This window comes from Hemiscyllium ocellatum, chromosome 9, assembly GCF_020745735.1.
Source record: "Hemiscyllium ocellatum isolate sHemOce1 chromosome 9, sHemOce1.pat.X.cur, whole genome shotgun sequence".
Lineage (NCBI taxonomy): Eukaryota > Metazoa > Chordata > Chondrichthyes > Orectolobiformes > Hemiscylliidae > Hemiscyllium > Hemiscyllium ocellatum.
This window is the reverse complement of record NC_083409.1, coordinates 66,169,910-66,189,132: the sequence shown is the minus strand read 5'-3', so window position 1 is coordinate 66,189,132 and position 19,223 is coordinate 66,169,910. Positions and strand designations below refer to the sequence as shown.

Genomic DNA, 19,223 nt, shown 5'->3' with positions numbered 1-19,223 from the left:
TACTGCAGCAAGTAACCCATTTCCTGATTCCCCAAAGCTTGTCTACCATCTACAAGGCACACGTCAAGAGTGTGATATGATACTCGCCACTTGCATGGAAGAGTGCAACTCCAACGACATTTAGGAAGCTCAATACCATCCAGGACATAATAGCCCACTTGACGGACAAACATCCATGAATATTCAGTCAACATGGCTTTGTGCATGGGAAATCATGTCTCACAAACTTGATTGAGTTTTTTGAGGAAGTAACAAAGAGGATTGATGAACGCAGAGCAGTAAATGTGACCTATATGGACTTCAGTAAGGCGTTCGACAAGGTTCCCCATGGGAGACTGATTAGCAAGGTTGGATCTCATGGAATACAGGGAGAACTAGCCAGTTGGATACAGAACTGGCTCAAAGGTAGAAGACAGAGGGTGGTGGTGGAGGGTTGCTGTTCAGACTGGAGGCCTGTGACCAGATGAGTGCCACAAGGTGAACGCTAGGTCCTCTACTTTTTGTCATTTACATAAATGATTTGGATGCGAGCATAAGTTAGTACGTTTGCAGATGACACCAAAATTGGAGGTATAGTGGACAGCGAAGAAGGTTACCTCAGACTAAAACAGGATCTTGACCAGATGGGCCAATGGGTTGAGAAGTGGCAGATGGAGTTTAATTCAGATAAATGCGAGGTGCTGCATTTTGGGAAAGCAAATCTTAGCAGGACTTATACATTTAATGGTAAGGTCCTAGGGAGTATTGCTGAACAAAGAGACCTTGGAGTGCAGGTTCATAGCTCCTTGAAAGTGAAGTCGCAGGTAGATAGGATAGTAAAAAAGACATTTGGTATGCTTTCCTTTATTTGTCAGAGTATTGAGTACAGGAGATGGGAGGTCATGTTGCAGCTGTACAGGACATTGGTTAGGCCACTGTTGGAATATTGCGTGCAATTCTGGTCTCCTTCCTATCAGAAAGATGTTGTGAAATTTGAAAGGGTTCAGAAAAGATTTACAAGGATGTTGCCAGGGTTGGAGGATTTGAGTTATAGGGAGAGGCTGAACAGGCTGGGGCTGTTTTCCTGGAGCGTCGGAGGTTGAGGGGTGACCTTACAGAGGTTTACAAAATTATGAGGGGCATGTATAGGATAAATAGGCAAAGTCTCTTCCCTGTGATCGGGGAATCCAGAACTAGAGGGCATAGGTTTAGGGTGAGAGGGGAAAGATATAAAAGAGACCTAAGGGGCAACTTTTTCACACAGAGGGTGGTACGTGTATGGAATGAGCTGCTAGAGGAAGTGTTGGAGGCTGGTACAATGGCAACATTTAAAAGGCATTTGGATGGATATATGAATAGGAAGGGTTTGGAGGGATATGGACCAGGTTCTGGCAGGTGGGACTAGATAGGGTTGGGATATCTGGTTGGCATGGACAGGTTAGACCAAAGAGTCTGTTTCCATGCTGTACGACTCTCTATGACTCCATGACTCCAATCCACCACCAATGCTAAACAGCAGCAGTATGTACCACCTTCAAGATGCACTACTGAAATTGGCCAAAGATCCTTAGACAGCACCTTCCAACTCCACAACCACTTCAATCGAGAAGGTCAAGGGTAGCAGCTACATGGGAACACTACCACTTGTAAGTTCCCTTCCAAGTCACAAGCCATCCTCACTCAAAAATGTAGTACCATTTCCTTCAGTGTCTCCCTCTGGAATTCCTTCTTTGATGTGTGAGTCTACCTCAAGTACATGGACTGCAGCACTTCAAGAAGGCAGCTCACCACAACCTTTTCAAGGGCAACTAGGAGCAGGCAAGAAATGCTGGCCCAGTCAGCAATGCTAATGTCTCCATGAGTGAATAACAAAATGTCAATCTTGATTGTCCAGCAAAAGAGGAAGAATGGAATGTGTTCATGTTTAAGAGGTTCCAATCTTTGTTTCTTTTATGGATAGTTCTTAGAATTTCAGATTTTGTGAAGAACAAACTCACACACAACAGGGTTTGGTTGAACCATAAAGTTGATGTTTTACTGATTCCCTGAAAATCCCACATAAAGATACATCCATGATATCCATTAGCAATTGCCACTCACTAGCAAGATTCTCATCTCACCATTAAAACATCGGCAGAAAATCCAACCTTTCTTTGTCAATGTTAAGAATCTAATTTTTCTCTGTTGCCCCTATCAATCGGTAGCTGGGAAAATTCTTCCCTATGTTTCCATCCAAATTATTACAAAAATAAAACTTCAGACTAATATCACTAAAATTCTGCTCTATCTTGTGTTTAGTCAAGTTGAGCAGTTCTGATCTTTTTCTGACTACAGATAAATCTCTTTGATTTCATCCTCCTCTTACAAGTCCAATTGCAATATCAAAACCACATCTCCTATTGCCAACCTGTTAAATCACTTGTAATTGAGTACGCTTTTGCCTTTAGTTTTTTTCATAGGCTAAGCTTGCCAAACTTGTTTATGGTAATTGTATCCTCAATTTCTTAATTGTGTCATACGATTATAGTTGTCCTGTACCACTGTTTATGATCTCGTCTCTTACTTTTTTCAAATAAATTAATGGGATGTGGGGTTTACTGGCTGAGCCAGTATTTATTGCTGATCTCTAATTGGCCTTGAGAAGGTGGTAATGAAATGCCTTTGCAATTGCTTCAGTCCATTTGGTTTAGATACCCCCACAATGCTGTAAGAAAGATAGTTCCAGGATTTTGATCCAGTGCCAGTGAAAAAATGGCAATATATTCCAAGTCAGGATGGTGAATGGTTTAGAGACGAAAGGGTAGGTGGTGGTGTTCCCATATAGCAGTTACCCTTGTACTCCTAAATAGTTGTGGTTGTAGTTTTGAAGGCATTGACTAAGGAGTCTTGGTGAATTTCAGCAATGCATCTTCTAGATGGTGCACACTGCTGTTACTGAGCATTGGTAGTGAAGGGAGTGATTGCCTGTGAATGTGATGCCAATCAACTAGGCTGCTTGGAAAGTGTCAGGCTTTTTGAGTGTTTTTGGAGCTGCACTCATCCAGGCAAGTGTGAATTAGTCCATCATACTCTAGCCTTGCGCCTTCTTGATTATGGATAGACACTGGGGAGAAAGGAGGCAAGCTACTTGTTGCAAGACTAGTTTAACAGCTGCTCTTGCAGCCACAGTTCAGTTTCTAGTCAATGGTAATCCCCACTCTTTTGACAGTGGTGGATTTCAGCAATGTTAATATCATTGAATGACAAGACACAATTGTTAGATTATCCCGTGTAAGGAATATCTCAATGTGAATGCAGGACTTTTTCTCCAAAAGTATTATACAGTGTCCTAGGCTCAATCAACTTTAGTTTCTTCAACAATGAACTTCCTTTCATGTTGATGGCTAATATGCAGACTGGGGCTAATATGCAGACTGGGGCCAATAAGTGGCAATATAACGTTCATGTCACACCAATACCAGGCAATGACTATCTCCAACAAGAAAGAATCTAACCCCAGCCCCTTGATGTTCTCGGTTATTCACTTATGTCCCAGAATATTTCAGTGCTTTTGGCTTTTCTCAGTGATGTTAACAGTTATTCCCTTGCTACTGCTTTTACCTGGTCTAGGTTAGGGGTGTTCATGTTTCACTAGTCATATATCCTCACTCTGGAAGAGCATTTGCATCATAATTTGCAATTGTTCTCATATTAGATCAAAAATGATTTGCTGCAGTTCATCTCTTTGTTTCAAAAATAAGTTTGGCTGAGCTTTTCATGTTGGAATTACATTCATCACTTTCATTTTGATTTAGTTTAATTTTTAAATTTTGACTGGTTAAAATTTTGTATTTTTGATCAACTTTTCAGCTGACTTTAAGGAATTAAGCTCCCAGTTCTGACACATACAAGCTGAATGCGAATAGGTGAATAGGACAGAATTTAAATTATGATTGTTTTCCCCCTCTTCAGCCTGCAATCGTGAAACATTGTCTGATTTATTTCATTCCTTTTCCATTCCCGCCCCTCACTGAAGTATGTGGCAGAATATTCCCCGAACTCTGTTTTTCAAAATAAAGCTGCAGCAAAAATCTTTAAAATGAAATCAAAGTCAGTGTTTATTAAGAAAATATTCACTACTCTTCTGTCTCTGTCTCTCCTGCTCACTCGCACAAACATGCACACAAAATTAAGGAATATTGGACAGGAGAAAATTACTTTTACAACATTTAACAAATGTAGTGTAATTGAAAACCAGTTCACTTTGGTTGCAACTTGAATATGCCTGTCCTGTAACATGTTCCTCTATGAGCTGGGCCCAGTAATTTTCCTTCTTTCTGACAAAGTGTGACCCGCTTTCCAGTCAGCAATGTCAAGAGGGAGTTGGAGGCTCCGAGGCAGGCTGCCTATTCAGCATGGAGTCCTACTCTCCTTCTGGAGGCCAGGCAGGAACTAACTTAGAATCCAAGATTGTATTAATTTTAATCAACCTGATTAGATAATTTAGGACCCAGATCTTCTTGCCCACAGGTAGAAGTATTACCACTACAGCATAAAAGCCCCCTAGAATTGTATATGTAGGCAATTTAACAAGATTAGATTTCAGTCCTTTGGTAAGGAGATTATTTAAGAATATTCTTAGGGACAAGATTTACTCACAGTTAGAAAAATTATGAACTTTTTAATTTTGTGCAGGGGAGGTTGTGTCTCCCAAACCAGATTGAGGCTTCTTGAGGGAATAACAAAGATCATTGATGAGAGCAAGGCAGTCGATTTTGTCAATGCAGACTTCAGCAATGCCTTTGAGAAGCTCATGGCAGGCAGATTCAAAAGATGAAGTCACATGGGAGCTGGTAAGATGGATACAGAACTGGTTTAGACACAGTAGACGGAGAATTTCAGTGAAAGGGTGTTTTTTTTTGATTGGAGATCTGTGATCAGTGGTGATCCATAGGGATCAGTGCTGGGAGCCCTGTTGTTTGTAATGTATGTAAATGATTTGGAGGAGAATGTTGGTGATCTGATTAGTAAGTTTGCAAGTGAAACAAGGTTTGGGGGAACTGCGGATAGTGAGGAGGATTGCCAGAGGATATAGCAGAATAGAGATAGGCTGGACACTTGGGCAGAGAAATGACAGATGAAATTTAATCCAGGCAAGAGCAAAGTGATGCATTTTGGAAGGTCTAATCCTAGAATGAAATATACAGAAAATGGCATAACATTTAGAAGCATTAACAAACAGAGAGATCTGCATTTACAGGTCCACATTTCCCTGACAGTGACAACACAAGTACATAATGTGGTCAAGAAGGCATATGGCATGCTTGCCTTCATTGGTAAGGACATAGAGTATAAAGGTCAGTTTACAGCTCCATAGAATTTTAGTTAAGCCACATCTGGAAAAATTTGTACAATTCTGGTTGCCACATTACCAGAAGAATGTGGAGGCTTTGGAGAGGATACAGAAACCAGGAGGTTGCCTGGTTTGGAGGGTATTGCTATGATGAGAGATTGGACAAACTTGGTTTGTTTCCACTTGAATGTCGAAGAATGAAGGGTGACCTGATAGAAGTTTACAAAATTATGAGAGATAGAATGGATAGTTGGAGTTTTTCTCCTAGGGTAGAAAGGTTTCATGTAAAAAATGGAAAGTTGAAAGGTGATGGGAGAGGCAAGTTTTTTTAAAATCTGAATTGCAGTCAGACATATCCCAATTCTGACGGTGGCCAACAGACTCCTAGTGTTAAACTGACATCTCGGTGTGACATACTTCCAGATTTCACCTCACTGCTTATCGAAAGCATAAAAGATGAAGTGAGCTGTCTGTGATTGGGAGATAGGGCCTCACCAAATGTCTTGCCTGATTATGCCTTAAATCTTGCCATAGCCCACATCTTTCAGACCACCATAAGATTCCACCCACAGTTTTCTTTGGGAATTATTTTTCTGCAACCTGCTCATGACAAATTAAAAGGAGCAATTCAGAACTTGATGGTATTATATTGTCTGAAACATTCTCAAAAGCAGAAAAAGACATTGAAATTTTAATAATAGAAATTTAAACTATTAATTTAGTGATCAATTAACACAATGAACAATAATAACACATTGGTAATTTTTGTCTTCTGGTTGACATGATAGGAGGATTTGTCCCTTAAATGTCTCTGCAGAAGTAAGAGTACATTTTATCGAAAATGTTTTATTTATAGTGTAAAACTACATATGGATCAATACAAGCTCAGAGGGTCTCCTCATGGCCTTTTCTCCAACTCACTTTCTCAGTTATATAATGTCAGATAATCATTACATTATGATCCTTCAGGCTCAAACCATTACTCCACAAGCCAAAGCAAGATCTTGAATTGATAAGCACAATGAAGCAAATTGCTCCTTTCAGTGATGTCTATTTTCTATGATTCATTCAATAAAAGTAAATAGGAGAAGGTGACTAAAATATTGGCAAAGATTATGGAAAGTAACAACAGAGAATTTGAAAACAGAATTAGGATAATCTGATTAACAGTTTCTGAAGGTGTGGATCATTGATAAAGACTGTCCCAAGAAAACAATCTACATATCTAACAGTATATTAATTGCAGGTGGAGCAAGTTGACAAAGCTTCTCCCTATATCCTCATCAATCAAAGCCCAACTACAGTTCACAAACTGAAAGATGGACGTTTTGCTATCTACATCACAGCCCAGAACTTAAAATCCTCAGATGTGGACAGCAAACATGAGGAGCTGATCTATACGATTCTCCGTCCACCTTTCTATGGATACTTGGAAAGTACTACTACAGGTATTCAATTAATTGATGCAAACATGATAATCAGAACATTAATTTTCTAAAGATCTGAAACAATTGAAGTTGTGTTTATAATTGCAAATACATGCAAATGCTTGGCATTAATATGGTATCTCATGTTGAAACGTTTATTTGATTTTCACAGTGTGGAAAATGCTTTGTTTTGCAAAATATAGAAAATATTAGTGTTGTTGTTTTAGATTTCTGGATTTGTCAGGTAGACCCCATCAATAAATTGGGTGCAGCACAGTGATATCAGATCTCTTCCCACTTGTTCTCCTGTCATTGTGCAAAACATTCACCTACCACCAGAACAACGTGTTTAGGTGTTTCTGTAAAGGAATGAATAAAATTACATCATTAAAATTAATGATTTTCTGGCCCTCGATTTTCTGTAACTTTTAATGCAGTTGCTAGGTTTAATTTATTCTCCCTTAGAAAACAGCCTTCATCTGTTTCATAAGCATGAATCAAGGGTGCCACACGTTCTATACAAATTGGGGAGTTCGACATGCATTCACTTTAATATGATTTTCATTGTTCTTCATATTGCTAAAACTTTCACTGTGGGGCATGCTAAAATGAGTGGGCAGAGATCTGGCAAAAGCTTCTACACCACTCACACTGGCTATGCTGAATGGCAAAACTGCCAAAGAGTCTAATGTGTTAATAAATTGCTGCATCTTTCTTCAGTGATGGTGAATACAAAATAAACTCTCTGGCATGAAAATGATATATTGCAGGTGGATACATTCAAGGCTCATTTACCCAGAAAGAGGTGGACAGACGTACAATTCGCTACATCATCAGTCCCTCCATAGAACTGACATCTGACAGCTTTGAGTTCAAAGTATCTGACACTGCAGGAAACTCTAATGCACCAGAAATGTATGTTTGTACAATGCCTGGTCTTCCAAAGAAATTGCATTTTGTAGAGCAGGTGCTGCCTTTATGATTTTTCAGGCAAATCAAATTGTTGCAAAGTAGAATTTGCTCTTTTTCAGGTGTGTTGCCCCAAAACGGTCAATTTGTTTCTGCTTCCTCAAAGAACACCATTTTACATTAGTGGTAGGTCTGGAATATGTGTGTCTCTTCGGAAGAACTCACACCTTTGTGGTTATAGCAGAATTCAATTCAATGCAAAACGTATGCAGCCTTGAGGGTGGGAATTCTGATGCCATAGCAGATCTCAAATGGACACATATGTTTTCAGCAGTGGAAGTTTGCAGCAGGAAAAAATATATGAACTATTTAAAACAGATGGCTGGTTGGACTTCAAGGACCCAGGGGAGGAAGAGCCTGAGCTAGAAAAAAACACTGAGATGTTGCAACAAAGGGCAATTGTCATTTTGGGGTCAGGGCTAATGCCAGGGCATTGTTTGTGGAGGTTACTTTGCAAGAGGTGAGTATGGTTTCATGTATAATGGAATACAGCATAGATGAGGCAGAACTGAACTTTATCCAAGCAAATGCATCCTTAATACGGCTTTGATTGCAATCATTTTATGACTGTGAAAGAGCTTTTGCCTCAACTGACTGCATTTAACGTGGTTCTGTTTTGATCACTTAGGAATGTTTTAGTTTTATCACGTGATAGAAATACAACCATTATTTATACATAACTCACCTTCCAGCCTTCAAAGAAATTGTTATGTATTCATTCCAAAGAATTCAAAATAATCGCACTTCTGGATTCAGAATTCTGGATTTTCAGCAAATGTATTTCTTACAGGCATGCAATGTTGCTTAGCACTCATCAGCAAAGCATGAGTGCTAAGCAACATAAAAATTATTTCCTTAGGAGTTCGCAAATACCCACATGACCATATACCCACTATTCCTGCCCAGAAACTCCTCTGCCTCTAGGTCCAATTCTCCTCTTTCCCCCAAAAGTGGCTACCCCATCACTAGGAGGGCCGGCAGCATCTGTGGAGAGAAAGCAAAATTAGTGTTTCGAACCAGTAACCCTTCTTCAGAGCTGAGTTGCTCCAGCAATTTCTGCTTTTGTTTCGGATCTCCAACAGCTGCAGTTCTTTGTTTTAATTCATTCGATCACTTACTTGGCTCCCTTATTACCTTCAATAAATGAAAAATACTACTGATGCTAGAAATCTGAAACAAAGACAAAGTACTAGAGAAATTCTGCAGGCCTGGCTGCATCCGTGAAAGAGAAGAACAGCATTAAAAATTCAAGTCTGATGTGACTCTTCTCCAAAAGCCTTCTTGCCTTGTGCCTTATCACTACTCCAACATGGCACCCTATTCCATCTGTTACTCAACCTAACTTGGACCCATCTTAACAACACACTTACCTTCCATTCATACTCTTACACAGGAACTGTCAAAGCATATAGCAACTGCTGCCATGAGAAATGAGTCAGAAGTCACATGACACCAGTTTAAAGTCCAACCCGTTTATTTGAAATCACAAGCTTTCAGAACTCCAAAAGCCTGTTGGACTATAATCTGATGTCATGTAATTTCTAACTTTGTGCACCCCAGCCCAACACTGGCATCTCGACATCATGAGACATGAGGCGTTGTTTACCTTTGCTTGACTCTCCCACACCATGAGGACACAGTTAAATTTAAAGTAGTGCTTTGATATTCTGTAGGTTCTGTGGTTTAGTGTGAAAAAGTTGGAGCAGAATGCTATTCTATGTTTGCCACTGTTTGGCAAATATGGCCTGATGTAGCTAGTTCCTAGCTCTATATAAATAACATAACCAATAGCATCCTGTGTTTTTTTTTCTAAAACGCCCCTACGTCAATGCCAAAAGAACTGCAGATGCCATAAATCAGAAACGGAAACAGAAATTGCTGGAAAAGCTCAGCAGTTCTGTCAGTATCTGTGAAGAGAAATCAGAATTAACATTTCAGGTGCGATGATCCTTCTTCAGAAGTTCTGAGCAAGGGTCACCGGACCTGAAATGTTAACTCTCATTTCTCTTCACAGATGCTGCCAGACCTACAATAAAATTGTTGCTCCCTTTGAAATTTAAGATTTTGTGCTTGTCTAGATGAGTGCAATCTGGAATGCTTTCATAGTCTGTCTCTTAGCTATACTCAATAAACTAATGATTGGAACAGTTGCACCAATATATGGACAAAACAGCAGTCACTATTCTTCCTGCCAAAGTGAACAATTCCATATTTTCCATCATTACACTTCATCTATCAAATTTTTGTCACTTAACAAGGATATAGATAGGTTGTCTCATCTATGCAAAATACTTTCTTGATTATCTTTAAGTCATCAGCAGTCATCTGCAGTCCCTTTATCCAAGTCATTCATATAAAATGTAAAAAGTGAAGAACCCAACATAGACCCTCTGTGGGACTCCACTTGTTGACTCCTGACTATCTGAAAAAGACCCATTTATGCATCTCTCTATTCTCTGCCAACTAGCCAATCAGCTCTCCATACTAGTATGGTATCTTCTTTACTATGGGCTCCTCCTTTGTGCACTAAATGCTGGCACTTCAAGAGGAGGCAGTGATGGATTTTCCACTCAGCACTTCCGGCTGAGAATAAACACAACCTTTTATTTAAGACTGATTGTTGGCCTCTTCCCTCACTGAACATGGGAATAATTGTGGAGCCTCCATTACCTCTGTCTCAGTTTTCATCACCATTTACGATTGAATGTAGCAGAGTGGTATCAAATGCCAGTCCATACTTTTGTTGAAACTTCTCAGATGCCTTTATAACATGATCAATTTCCCAATTCATATAGGCAAGAGTTGTTCTTGAATAAAAGAACAGATAATTCATTTTTGCAACATTTGTTCACATTTTCGTTCTTTGACAATAAGTCAGGTTGTTGTTTTTTTTCTCTCTCAATCTAATTCAACATTAAATCCATTAAGCATGTTTCAATCTGACTCACTAACCATCTGAGGCCATCATGTTATGTATTCCAGTTCCCAAGAGTTTACAATAGTCACACTTTGGGACTCAAATTTGCTGGATGTCCAGTATTTTAGTTCTTACAATCTGTCACCTGACTTGTGGACTAATATAATGTTGTTCAGCACTTGACTGCAGTACAGCAGGATATTTAGCACCCTGGCACATTCACATCATTCTTAGCTCCTGACTCTTTACAAATAAGATAACGCTATTACACAAACCTTCAAGCATATGGCTCACTTTAAATACCAAGTCAAATAATCCTATATTCAATGTCTTCTATGAAGTGCACGGAGTAGTAAAAAAAGTCAATGGTAACCTAGTCCCCATTAGATGTAAAGTCTCATCCCAAAATGTTCTGCCTCTGCTCTCCAGCTAAAATCTCTTCAGCTCAATACAAATCAGGAATCAACTTTGGGCAATCCTGCTATACATTTGGCAATGCTTTTACACATCACATTATTGAGGAGCAACAAGAGTCCTTTCCTCAAGTTTTGTATTAGAAAGGAAACCATAGCCTGCATATTGCTGCCTATGCTATGCTCACACCAGCTGTATTGAAGTGTTATGAAACATCAATTTACTGAGTCTCGTTGAGTCCTTGTGTACCGTCTGTGTGTTTTGTGAACACTTCAAAATTACTGTATGATGAAAATCAATGCCTGAGTGTTGTAGTGCTCCAGATGTGCGTCACACTGATTAAACCTGTTATTGCTGGCAGAAATCCTCATTAGCAAGTGAGTGCACCATATTCCAAAATTAATGCATTACATGTACATTATTATTCACAGCTCCCATTACTGCTTTGTGCATGAAGCTTGCCTAATTGGTGGAGGGTAGGGGCCAGAAAATCACCATGTAGCTGAAAATTAACGGGATGTGGCAAAATTTCTTCTAGTGATAAAAGGCATTTTACGCACTGGTAGCCAGGGATGGGGAAGGAATGATTAATAAAAATGCATTGAAAGACAATCCAACATGCAGGCATGAAACAACAAGACAAACTAGTTCCATATTTCATAGGTGTTAAAGTGAATTTTGTGCTGTTTTATGGTGAAGGGTAGAGCTCCTCTAATTAATGAGACCTCTCTCCACAGGTTAGCTCAGTAGCACAGTATAAGGAACAGAGTCTGTAGCAGTGAGACTTTTGAAAATCAGAAAGAAAATAAATGAAATTGGGATGGAGGTAGGAGGCAAACTCAAATGTAAGATGTTTTCCTAAATCTGCAATGTAGGGGCTGAATTTAATAGCTGTGGAGTGTCCTTATTCACTGTCAGAAAGTTAATGGTATCCCAGCCGGGAACCTGACAGGATTAAGTGCAATGTGACAGCTGCCATCAGAATTCCTGGGCCTTTGAAGGTATAGAGTCCTCTTCCACAAGAGCTTAATTGATCAGAGGGCCAGAGGTTCTTCAAACTTCATTTCACACTGGGAGCATGAGGCCCAGAGTTGCATCTAGAAATGGAGAACCTAAAAATGGCTAGTTAAGGTAACTTCATTTCAGCCAGTCAGACAGGCCCACGAAAGGTGGCAGGGAAATTGTTATGATGTATTTAAGTGAGATGAAGGTCCCTTCTCAATAGTGGGCCTTTCTTGTGGCACATTATTGGGTGAACATGCTTTTCTCTTGGAGCCCACAGGAAGTACACCTTGTGGTATACTTATTCTATTGACATGAGTTGCCGACCAATGCTTAATACCAATTAATGTGGTATTAATGTCCGATGTGGCCCTTAAGTGGTCCTTAATTTGCCACTTCAGTTGGCCAAGGGGTGGGAATCCCAGCCTTGTCCTTTCTCCCTTTGATGTAAATGGTGGAAGTTGGTCCCCAATGGAGTGCATGGTAGAGTGGGCCAAAAGAAGCACAATTCATTCAATGTAAAGGCTGAGTGATTTTTGCAACCACTGGCAGTGCTGCTTAATGCAAGGTGATCTCAGTGTAGAGCAAGCACACAACTGCAACTGAGAAACAGCTTCCAGAGAACAGCAGTCTGACACAGAAAGACTGAGGTTGATGTATAAACTTGGATGAATGACAGAGACTCTATCAAAAATATGGTAGTTTTAAGTATTTCTGTGTTGGGTGATATAAATTGAGATGTCTTTATGGAATGTACATGGCTGTTCTAACTCATAAGCAAGTTAAGGATTAGTCATATAGTCAATACTTCCGTTTACAAGAGAAATTGAATTTTTTGTGTAGAATGGAACTGAAGTGGTCCAGGATTGAAATGTCTGCAAGTTGCTATACAGTCTGTGAGAACATCGGAACTCTCTCCATAAAGGTTATCAGGAAAGGATTCAGTGCTGATCCCTCTTACATTGGTATAACGGTAGAGTATCTCTATTTGTGATGCGTTTGAAATCACCTATAGTCATTCTTGTGCGATAAGTTTATCAGTAACAACTGAAAGAGCTTAGGCTCTAAAGTAGCTTATTTAACCTCCATGATGGGACATTCGTGCACTAACTGTAAAATACAATCCTGTTACATATATTAACCATTGACCCTATTCCCAGAAGTTGTAAGCACAGAATAGGACAGAAAACATGTTTATAAAATCAGCCATTACTTGTGTAAGATCTAATGACAGAGTGAAGTCACAACCTTCAGTTGATCACTGTGCTGTCTGTTTGGAAATTATGACAAAAAAGTTATAACACCTGATTTCTCCATATAGTGATTGAAGAAATGTGCATTACAATTCCCATATAGACTGATTATTTTAAACAAGAGATTTAAGTTCTTGGTGGCTAATGACATTTTAAAATTTCTACAGTTACAAATCAACTAACAGCAACATTAACTAAACATTACTTGCACCAACTGTTACATTAAGTACAGAAAAGACATCCCTCCCTTCATTTTTTAAAATATGACCAAAACCCCACATCCATTAAACCTCACCGCTCACTATTGAAAAGAACTGCAGATTTTATAAGCATGCATCCAACATTATTCTCAGCTTCCAGAAGACTTGTTTCACCCTGTTGTCCAAGTCATAGTGTTAAGTGATCATCAGATGAAAATGATCCCAGTTTTCAGAATTCTGAACTGAATACCATCTGTAAGGTCCATTCCAATGATTCTTAACCCCCTGATTTGTTTTGGGGTGCAACTCTCCAACCAAAGTCTGTGTTCCCTCCTTCATCCTGTTCAATGGCTTGCAGAGAATGTATCAATCTTATCAAACCTCACATTCATAAAATGTTGCTCTGTTAGCCGGACAGAACCAATACAAAATAAGTCTGGCTATCTTGAGGCAGTTTTGAATGAGCATATGCACACTGCATAACAGTATTTGAATTGGAAATATTATTTATAAGGCGATAGAATTGTTAGGGACACAAAGGTTTGGGGTGGCACGGTGGCTCGTTGTTTAGCACTGCTGCCTCACAGCACCAAGGACCCAGGTTTGATTCCAGCCTCAGGCGACTGTGTGTGGAGTTTGCACATTCTCCCCTTGTTTGTGTGGGTTTCTATGGGGTGTTCTGGTTCCCTCCCACAGTCCAAAGATGCGCAGGTTAGGTGAATTGGCTGTGCTAAATTGCCCATTGTTTTCAGGGATGTGTAGGTTAGGTGCATTAGTCAGGGTAAATATAAGGTAAGGGGAGTGCATCTGGGTAGGTTCCTCTTTGGAGGATCGATGTGGACTTGTTGGGCCGAAGGACCTGTTTCCACACTGTAGGGATTCTATGATTTTTTTTGTTTGTGTGAAAGTTAGTTGCTGTGTTTGCGTGCTTGCAACTATAACTGCATTTTGAAAGTAATGAATTTATCAATATACATGTTGCAGTATCATTGATAAGATACAGATGCTGTATAATTTCTTCGTCATTGTTTTATGATAGTGTGATGAACTGTCTGCAATATAACTATAGCCAAGCCAATTTGCAAATTGAACATAAATTTCATTATTTTGATATTCAATTTTACTGTACATAAAACTCAGAATCCAATTTGCCTCTTGCATAGCTTTTTTCTGCCTGAACACTTCCATTTAAAAATATTTAATTTTACAGCACTAAATCTCTCTTTGGTCCATCAATTTAAGATTTATTGTTCACTTCTTTCCATGTTTTTTTGTCCCAAACAGTATTTTGTTTTGACAGACTGCTGCAAGATAAAAGTGAATTATGCATTATCTCAGTGCATTTTGTCTTCTGCAGGTTCAGGGGTTATCAGCTACAGTTGGCAGAGACTTTACACATAGCTCAGCGAGTTTAATTCAGTTTGATCCTGGTAAGTTACATTAATATGAGACTGAGTACTGTTGAAATATGACCATAATATTGCTTGTTACCTTGGGAATAAAGAGTTCTACAGTTGATACAAAAATGAGAATCTTAAAATCTTAGCTGGATTTTTAATATATTCTCTAATTCTTTTACCCAAAGTTTGACTTCCATGAGAAACAAACAATCAAGACAGTGAGCTTATCAGTACTGGCCATCAATCCATTTGTGTCCAATCCTTAACCCTCCTGAGATTACACTTTAACTTTTCCAGGAGAGAGCATTGAACAAAAAGTAAGGGTTGAAGCCTGAGCTGGTATTTCTTCTCCCGGCTCAAGGTTATATGGAAATGACATGCGGGAAAATATGGATTGCTCTATCTTTTCTGAATGTAATTGTGACATCTAACACATCACATTGCAAAGGCTTCCCAATCACTCAGAACTTGATAATTTACCTGTTCCTTCTGAATCCAGAGTTAGGAAGATTTTTGTTAAGCATTGCTTTTTTGTGGCCGATTCCAACAATCTCTTTAAGGACCAATGAATTGATTGCTCCCAGCCCAATGTGCACAACCCATAATCAGACATGATTCAATACAGAAAAGGGTCCAAAATAGGAAACAGAACCAGAGATTGTTTCATGTGTGCAGCCTGGATGACCGAGGCTACTTGATCCATTAGATTTACAGGGTCCTCCCTTGGCGAAATAAAGGAATATGAGGCATATGTCACAGTCGCCCCTCCAGCATCAATTTATGTCCTGAAAAATGGACAGTAGATAATCCAATATTGTAGCTGATGTGTCCAGAAACCTTAACTACTGTAATATCATACAAACTAAACTCATTTTTTTAAAAATTAAAGTTGGACTGAAAAGCATTCATTGCAGCTGAGTGTAACTGCAAAACAACAAACCAATTTATTTAAGTGAAAGTACAGGAGTAACTACAATGATCCTATGGAAAATAAGACATAATGGCAGAATTTTATAGGGCTCTAAAGGATGTGGGCTATGGTGAGACTTGTGGAAGAATCAGATGACAAGTCTGACAAGGCCCTTCCCAATGTTTTTCATAAACCACATGGCAAGATTCTTGCCAGGCAGCAGTGAGTTGCTAATAGTGGGAAAGTATTGCTTTTTAAATGCCTTATTGATGGTCCAGATCACCTTATTAATACTCAGCTGTCTATCTTATCAATCTTGTCAAATCAGCTAGAGATCAAGGAATCTCAACGTGGAAACTAGAGCAGTTACCTGGCAAATTCAACTTGCTGCTTGCTCTGTACAACCTCCATATTGCACATGACCAACCAGTATTTCATGATCAATGAGCATCAACTGCATTCATCACTCATTCAATGGTATTTGATATATGCCAACTTCTCTCATTGACTACAGCATCTCATCGTTCAGGAAGCACAGACTCACATTGCAGGTCACTAATATCGAAAGAATTCAAGAGGGCATTTTACACACCTGGCAGGCAGCCAGCTCCTAAATTTGAAGAGGCAGCATCTCATGGTGGAGAGTGTTGTGCTGAAAAAGCACAGCAAGTCAGGCAGCATTGGAGGAGCAGGAAAATTAAAGTTTCGGGCATAAGCCCTTCATCAGGAATGAGGGTGGCTCACCTTCTCTCTTATTGATCACTCACTTTGCACCTAGCTACATGCTCACAACATCCATTCCTTACCATGCTGTGAAAAGCTTGTTATTACAGTGGTGCTACAGCCAGATGCTCACTGACCATGCTCTTTAGCACAAACACACAGACAACGCTTGTCAGTATGGACCTCACTGGGAAATAATATCTCAATGTACGTGAGGATGGGGCAGCTGCCTGTCAGGGGTACAGTTCACATACAGCTTAGCCACTGTCAGTCATTCACTTGTGACTCAGGGAGTTTGAGCTCCATTGCAGCCTTGTGGGTGAGCAGCAGACAGTCCTATCAGGCCATCTTTCCTGTTTCTTCCCCCAGTCTTTCATCTCAAAATATGAAAATTATCAATAAAAGCGTAAGTCAAACAGTACCCGTGTTTTAATGCCTTTTGATAAAGAGGTTAATTTTGGTTAACACTGGATATTATTTATTGATGGCTTCATGAGTTGACTCAACCTGTAGTCATCTGATGGCTGCAACCATTTTTAGTTTATTGTATTTGGAAAAAAAAATTTCATCCATGATCTAAGTTTTGAAATTTGCTAATGCAATTTTCACCATTTTTCAAAAGAGTTGCCAAATGATTAGAGAGAATTAGAAAAGAACAAGTGTTATAGAAAACAATCTAAAAGTAACAATAAGTACACAAAGTTCTTGATTGGAACCATATCTGCAATTGTGAATTCAAGGTTCCCAATTCTTTTATTAACAGTGAAATTTTCACAAAACGTTGTGTCTAAATATTGGTGACTTCCAGAGAACAAAGAGAAAAAAATGAATGTTTTGACTTGTCCTCTAAGCAATGTGAGAACAGTTTGCATATGTTGTAGAGAAGTAAAGTTAATGGATATGATCACCTATAATTAAAATGTAATCTTTGAACATAGGTATTTCCATAAAGGTGTGGAATATTTTTATTCACAATGATGGACTTGAAGAGAATAATGAAAAGTTGAAGGTGCAGCTGAAGACACCAATGAATGCCATCCTTGGGCAGAAGGATGTCTCTTTGGTGGAAATTGTGGATTTGCGTGGAGGTATGAGTTATAAATACCAAGGCTCATGCAACAAGCATGAAATACATTTAGTGTAAACAACAGCAATTTGAAATTATACAGCACTCTTCTCATCAAACAGTATTTTGCAACTCCCGCAGCCCAATCTCATTCCTGTCTTTGAACTTTGATCCCTCTCCCCAGATAGCCTCATTTATTTTGTTGTACTACACCCTCCCCCAATCACCCAAGTTATAACAAGTCCTGAGATCTTCTACCTTGAGGCATTCAACATTCTATCTCCCTAAGGCCTCAAGTCTCCAACCCATCACCTCTCTTTGCCATTGAGCCAACTACAAGGCCTCAAGCTTCTGCATTGGATCTGCCACTCCCTTCCCTCAACGTGCTTAAGGTTCACCTGATTAATCTTCTACTTCTCCTTTCCCATCCTCCAATTTAATCTCTTCTGCTCCTTTATCAATACCACTTCGATTGAATTCCAGGAGCTCCCGTCTGATAAAACCCCTGTTGCCTATCCCCAGTTGACCCCCTGCTGTTGGTAATTCCACACTAGCCTGATGAATCTTTGTTCTCCACCACCCCCATGCAATATGGTCACGGCTGAGCATCAAGAACAATATTCAAATCCCACCCTCCCTCCCTTTGAATCCTTTAGCCGCAAGACCTATATCCATCTCTTTCTAGAAAACACCTAATGTTTTGGCCTCAACCACTTTCTGTGGCAGTGAATTCCACAGGCTCAGCGCTCTCTGCGTGAAGATGCCCTGTGTAATTGCAGCAAGACATCCTTGTTCCTGTAACTCAAATCCTCTCGCTATGAAGGCCAACATATGGTTTGCTTTCTTTACTGCTGCTGCAACTGGTGACATCAAAATCTCTTGGAACATTCCCTCTCTCAGTTTATCCTGATTTGTTTGTTGTTTTATTCAGCAGTTTTCATTGATTGAAAACTGGGTTGTGTGGTGGAGAAGAGGCAACCTCAATGAATTTCGCAGGAATCTTTATGAACCTCCAAGGACAGAATATCTTATTCCAGAGCCAAGGATTATTGGATCATTGAGATGCAGTAAATATTGGAAAATTGGGTCAGGAGAAGGCAATGGGGTTAAAAACCAATAAGTTACATGGACATGACAGGATAATTCCTTGGTTATTAAAGGAAGCAGCAACAGAGATAATGGATACACTGGTGGTAATCTTTCAGGAATCCAAGAAAGGAGGCAGAAAGGGGTTTGGAAAGCTGTTTATGTGACTGGAGCCTAGTGTGCAGTGGTCTATCACAGGGATCATTGGTGGGTCCCTTATTGTTTGTAATATTCATAAATTTTGCAGATGAGAACATGGGGAGATTGATAAGTAAGATTGCCAAGTTGTTGAAAGTGAGGAGGAAGGCATTAGGTTACAGAAGGATGGTCAGATGGACAAATAATAGCAGGTGGATAAATATAAGCTGATGCACTTTGGAAGAAATGCAAAGACAAGGGAGTACTCAATAAATGGCAGGTGGCAAAGAAGCTCAGAGTAACAGAGAGATCTTGGGGTGCTTGTCCACAGATCCCAAAGGTAGCTAGTTAGGTTAAGTGAATAATTAAAAAAGCATATAGGAAACTTGCCTACAACAGCTGTCGAA

At 39.5% G+C, this 19,223-nt stretch overlaps 1 protein-coding gene across 1 annotated transcript in view; it reads left to right on the top strand.

Moving 5' to 3' along the window:
- The window catches only part of frem1b (Fras1 related extracellular matrix 1b), a 192,311-nt gene that overhangs the window by 154,575 nt on the left and 18,513 nt on the right, over positions 1–19,223 (top strand). The window contains exons 26-30 of the mRNA XM_060830422.1: positions 6,558–6,759; positions 7,509–7,653; positions 12,884–13,013; positions 14,851–14,923; positions 17,465–17,614. Coding sequence (XP_060686405.1) covers positions 6,558–6,759; positions 7,509–7,653; positions 12,884–13,013; positions 14,851–14,923; positions 17,465–17,614 — 700 coding nt within the window. The remainder of the gene's footprint in view (positions 1–6,557; positions 6,760–7,508; positions 7,654–12,883; positions 13,014–14,850; positions 14,924–17,464; positions 17,615–19,223) is intronic.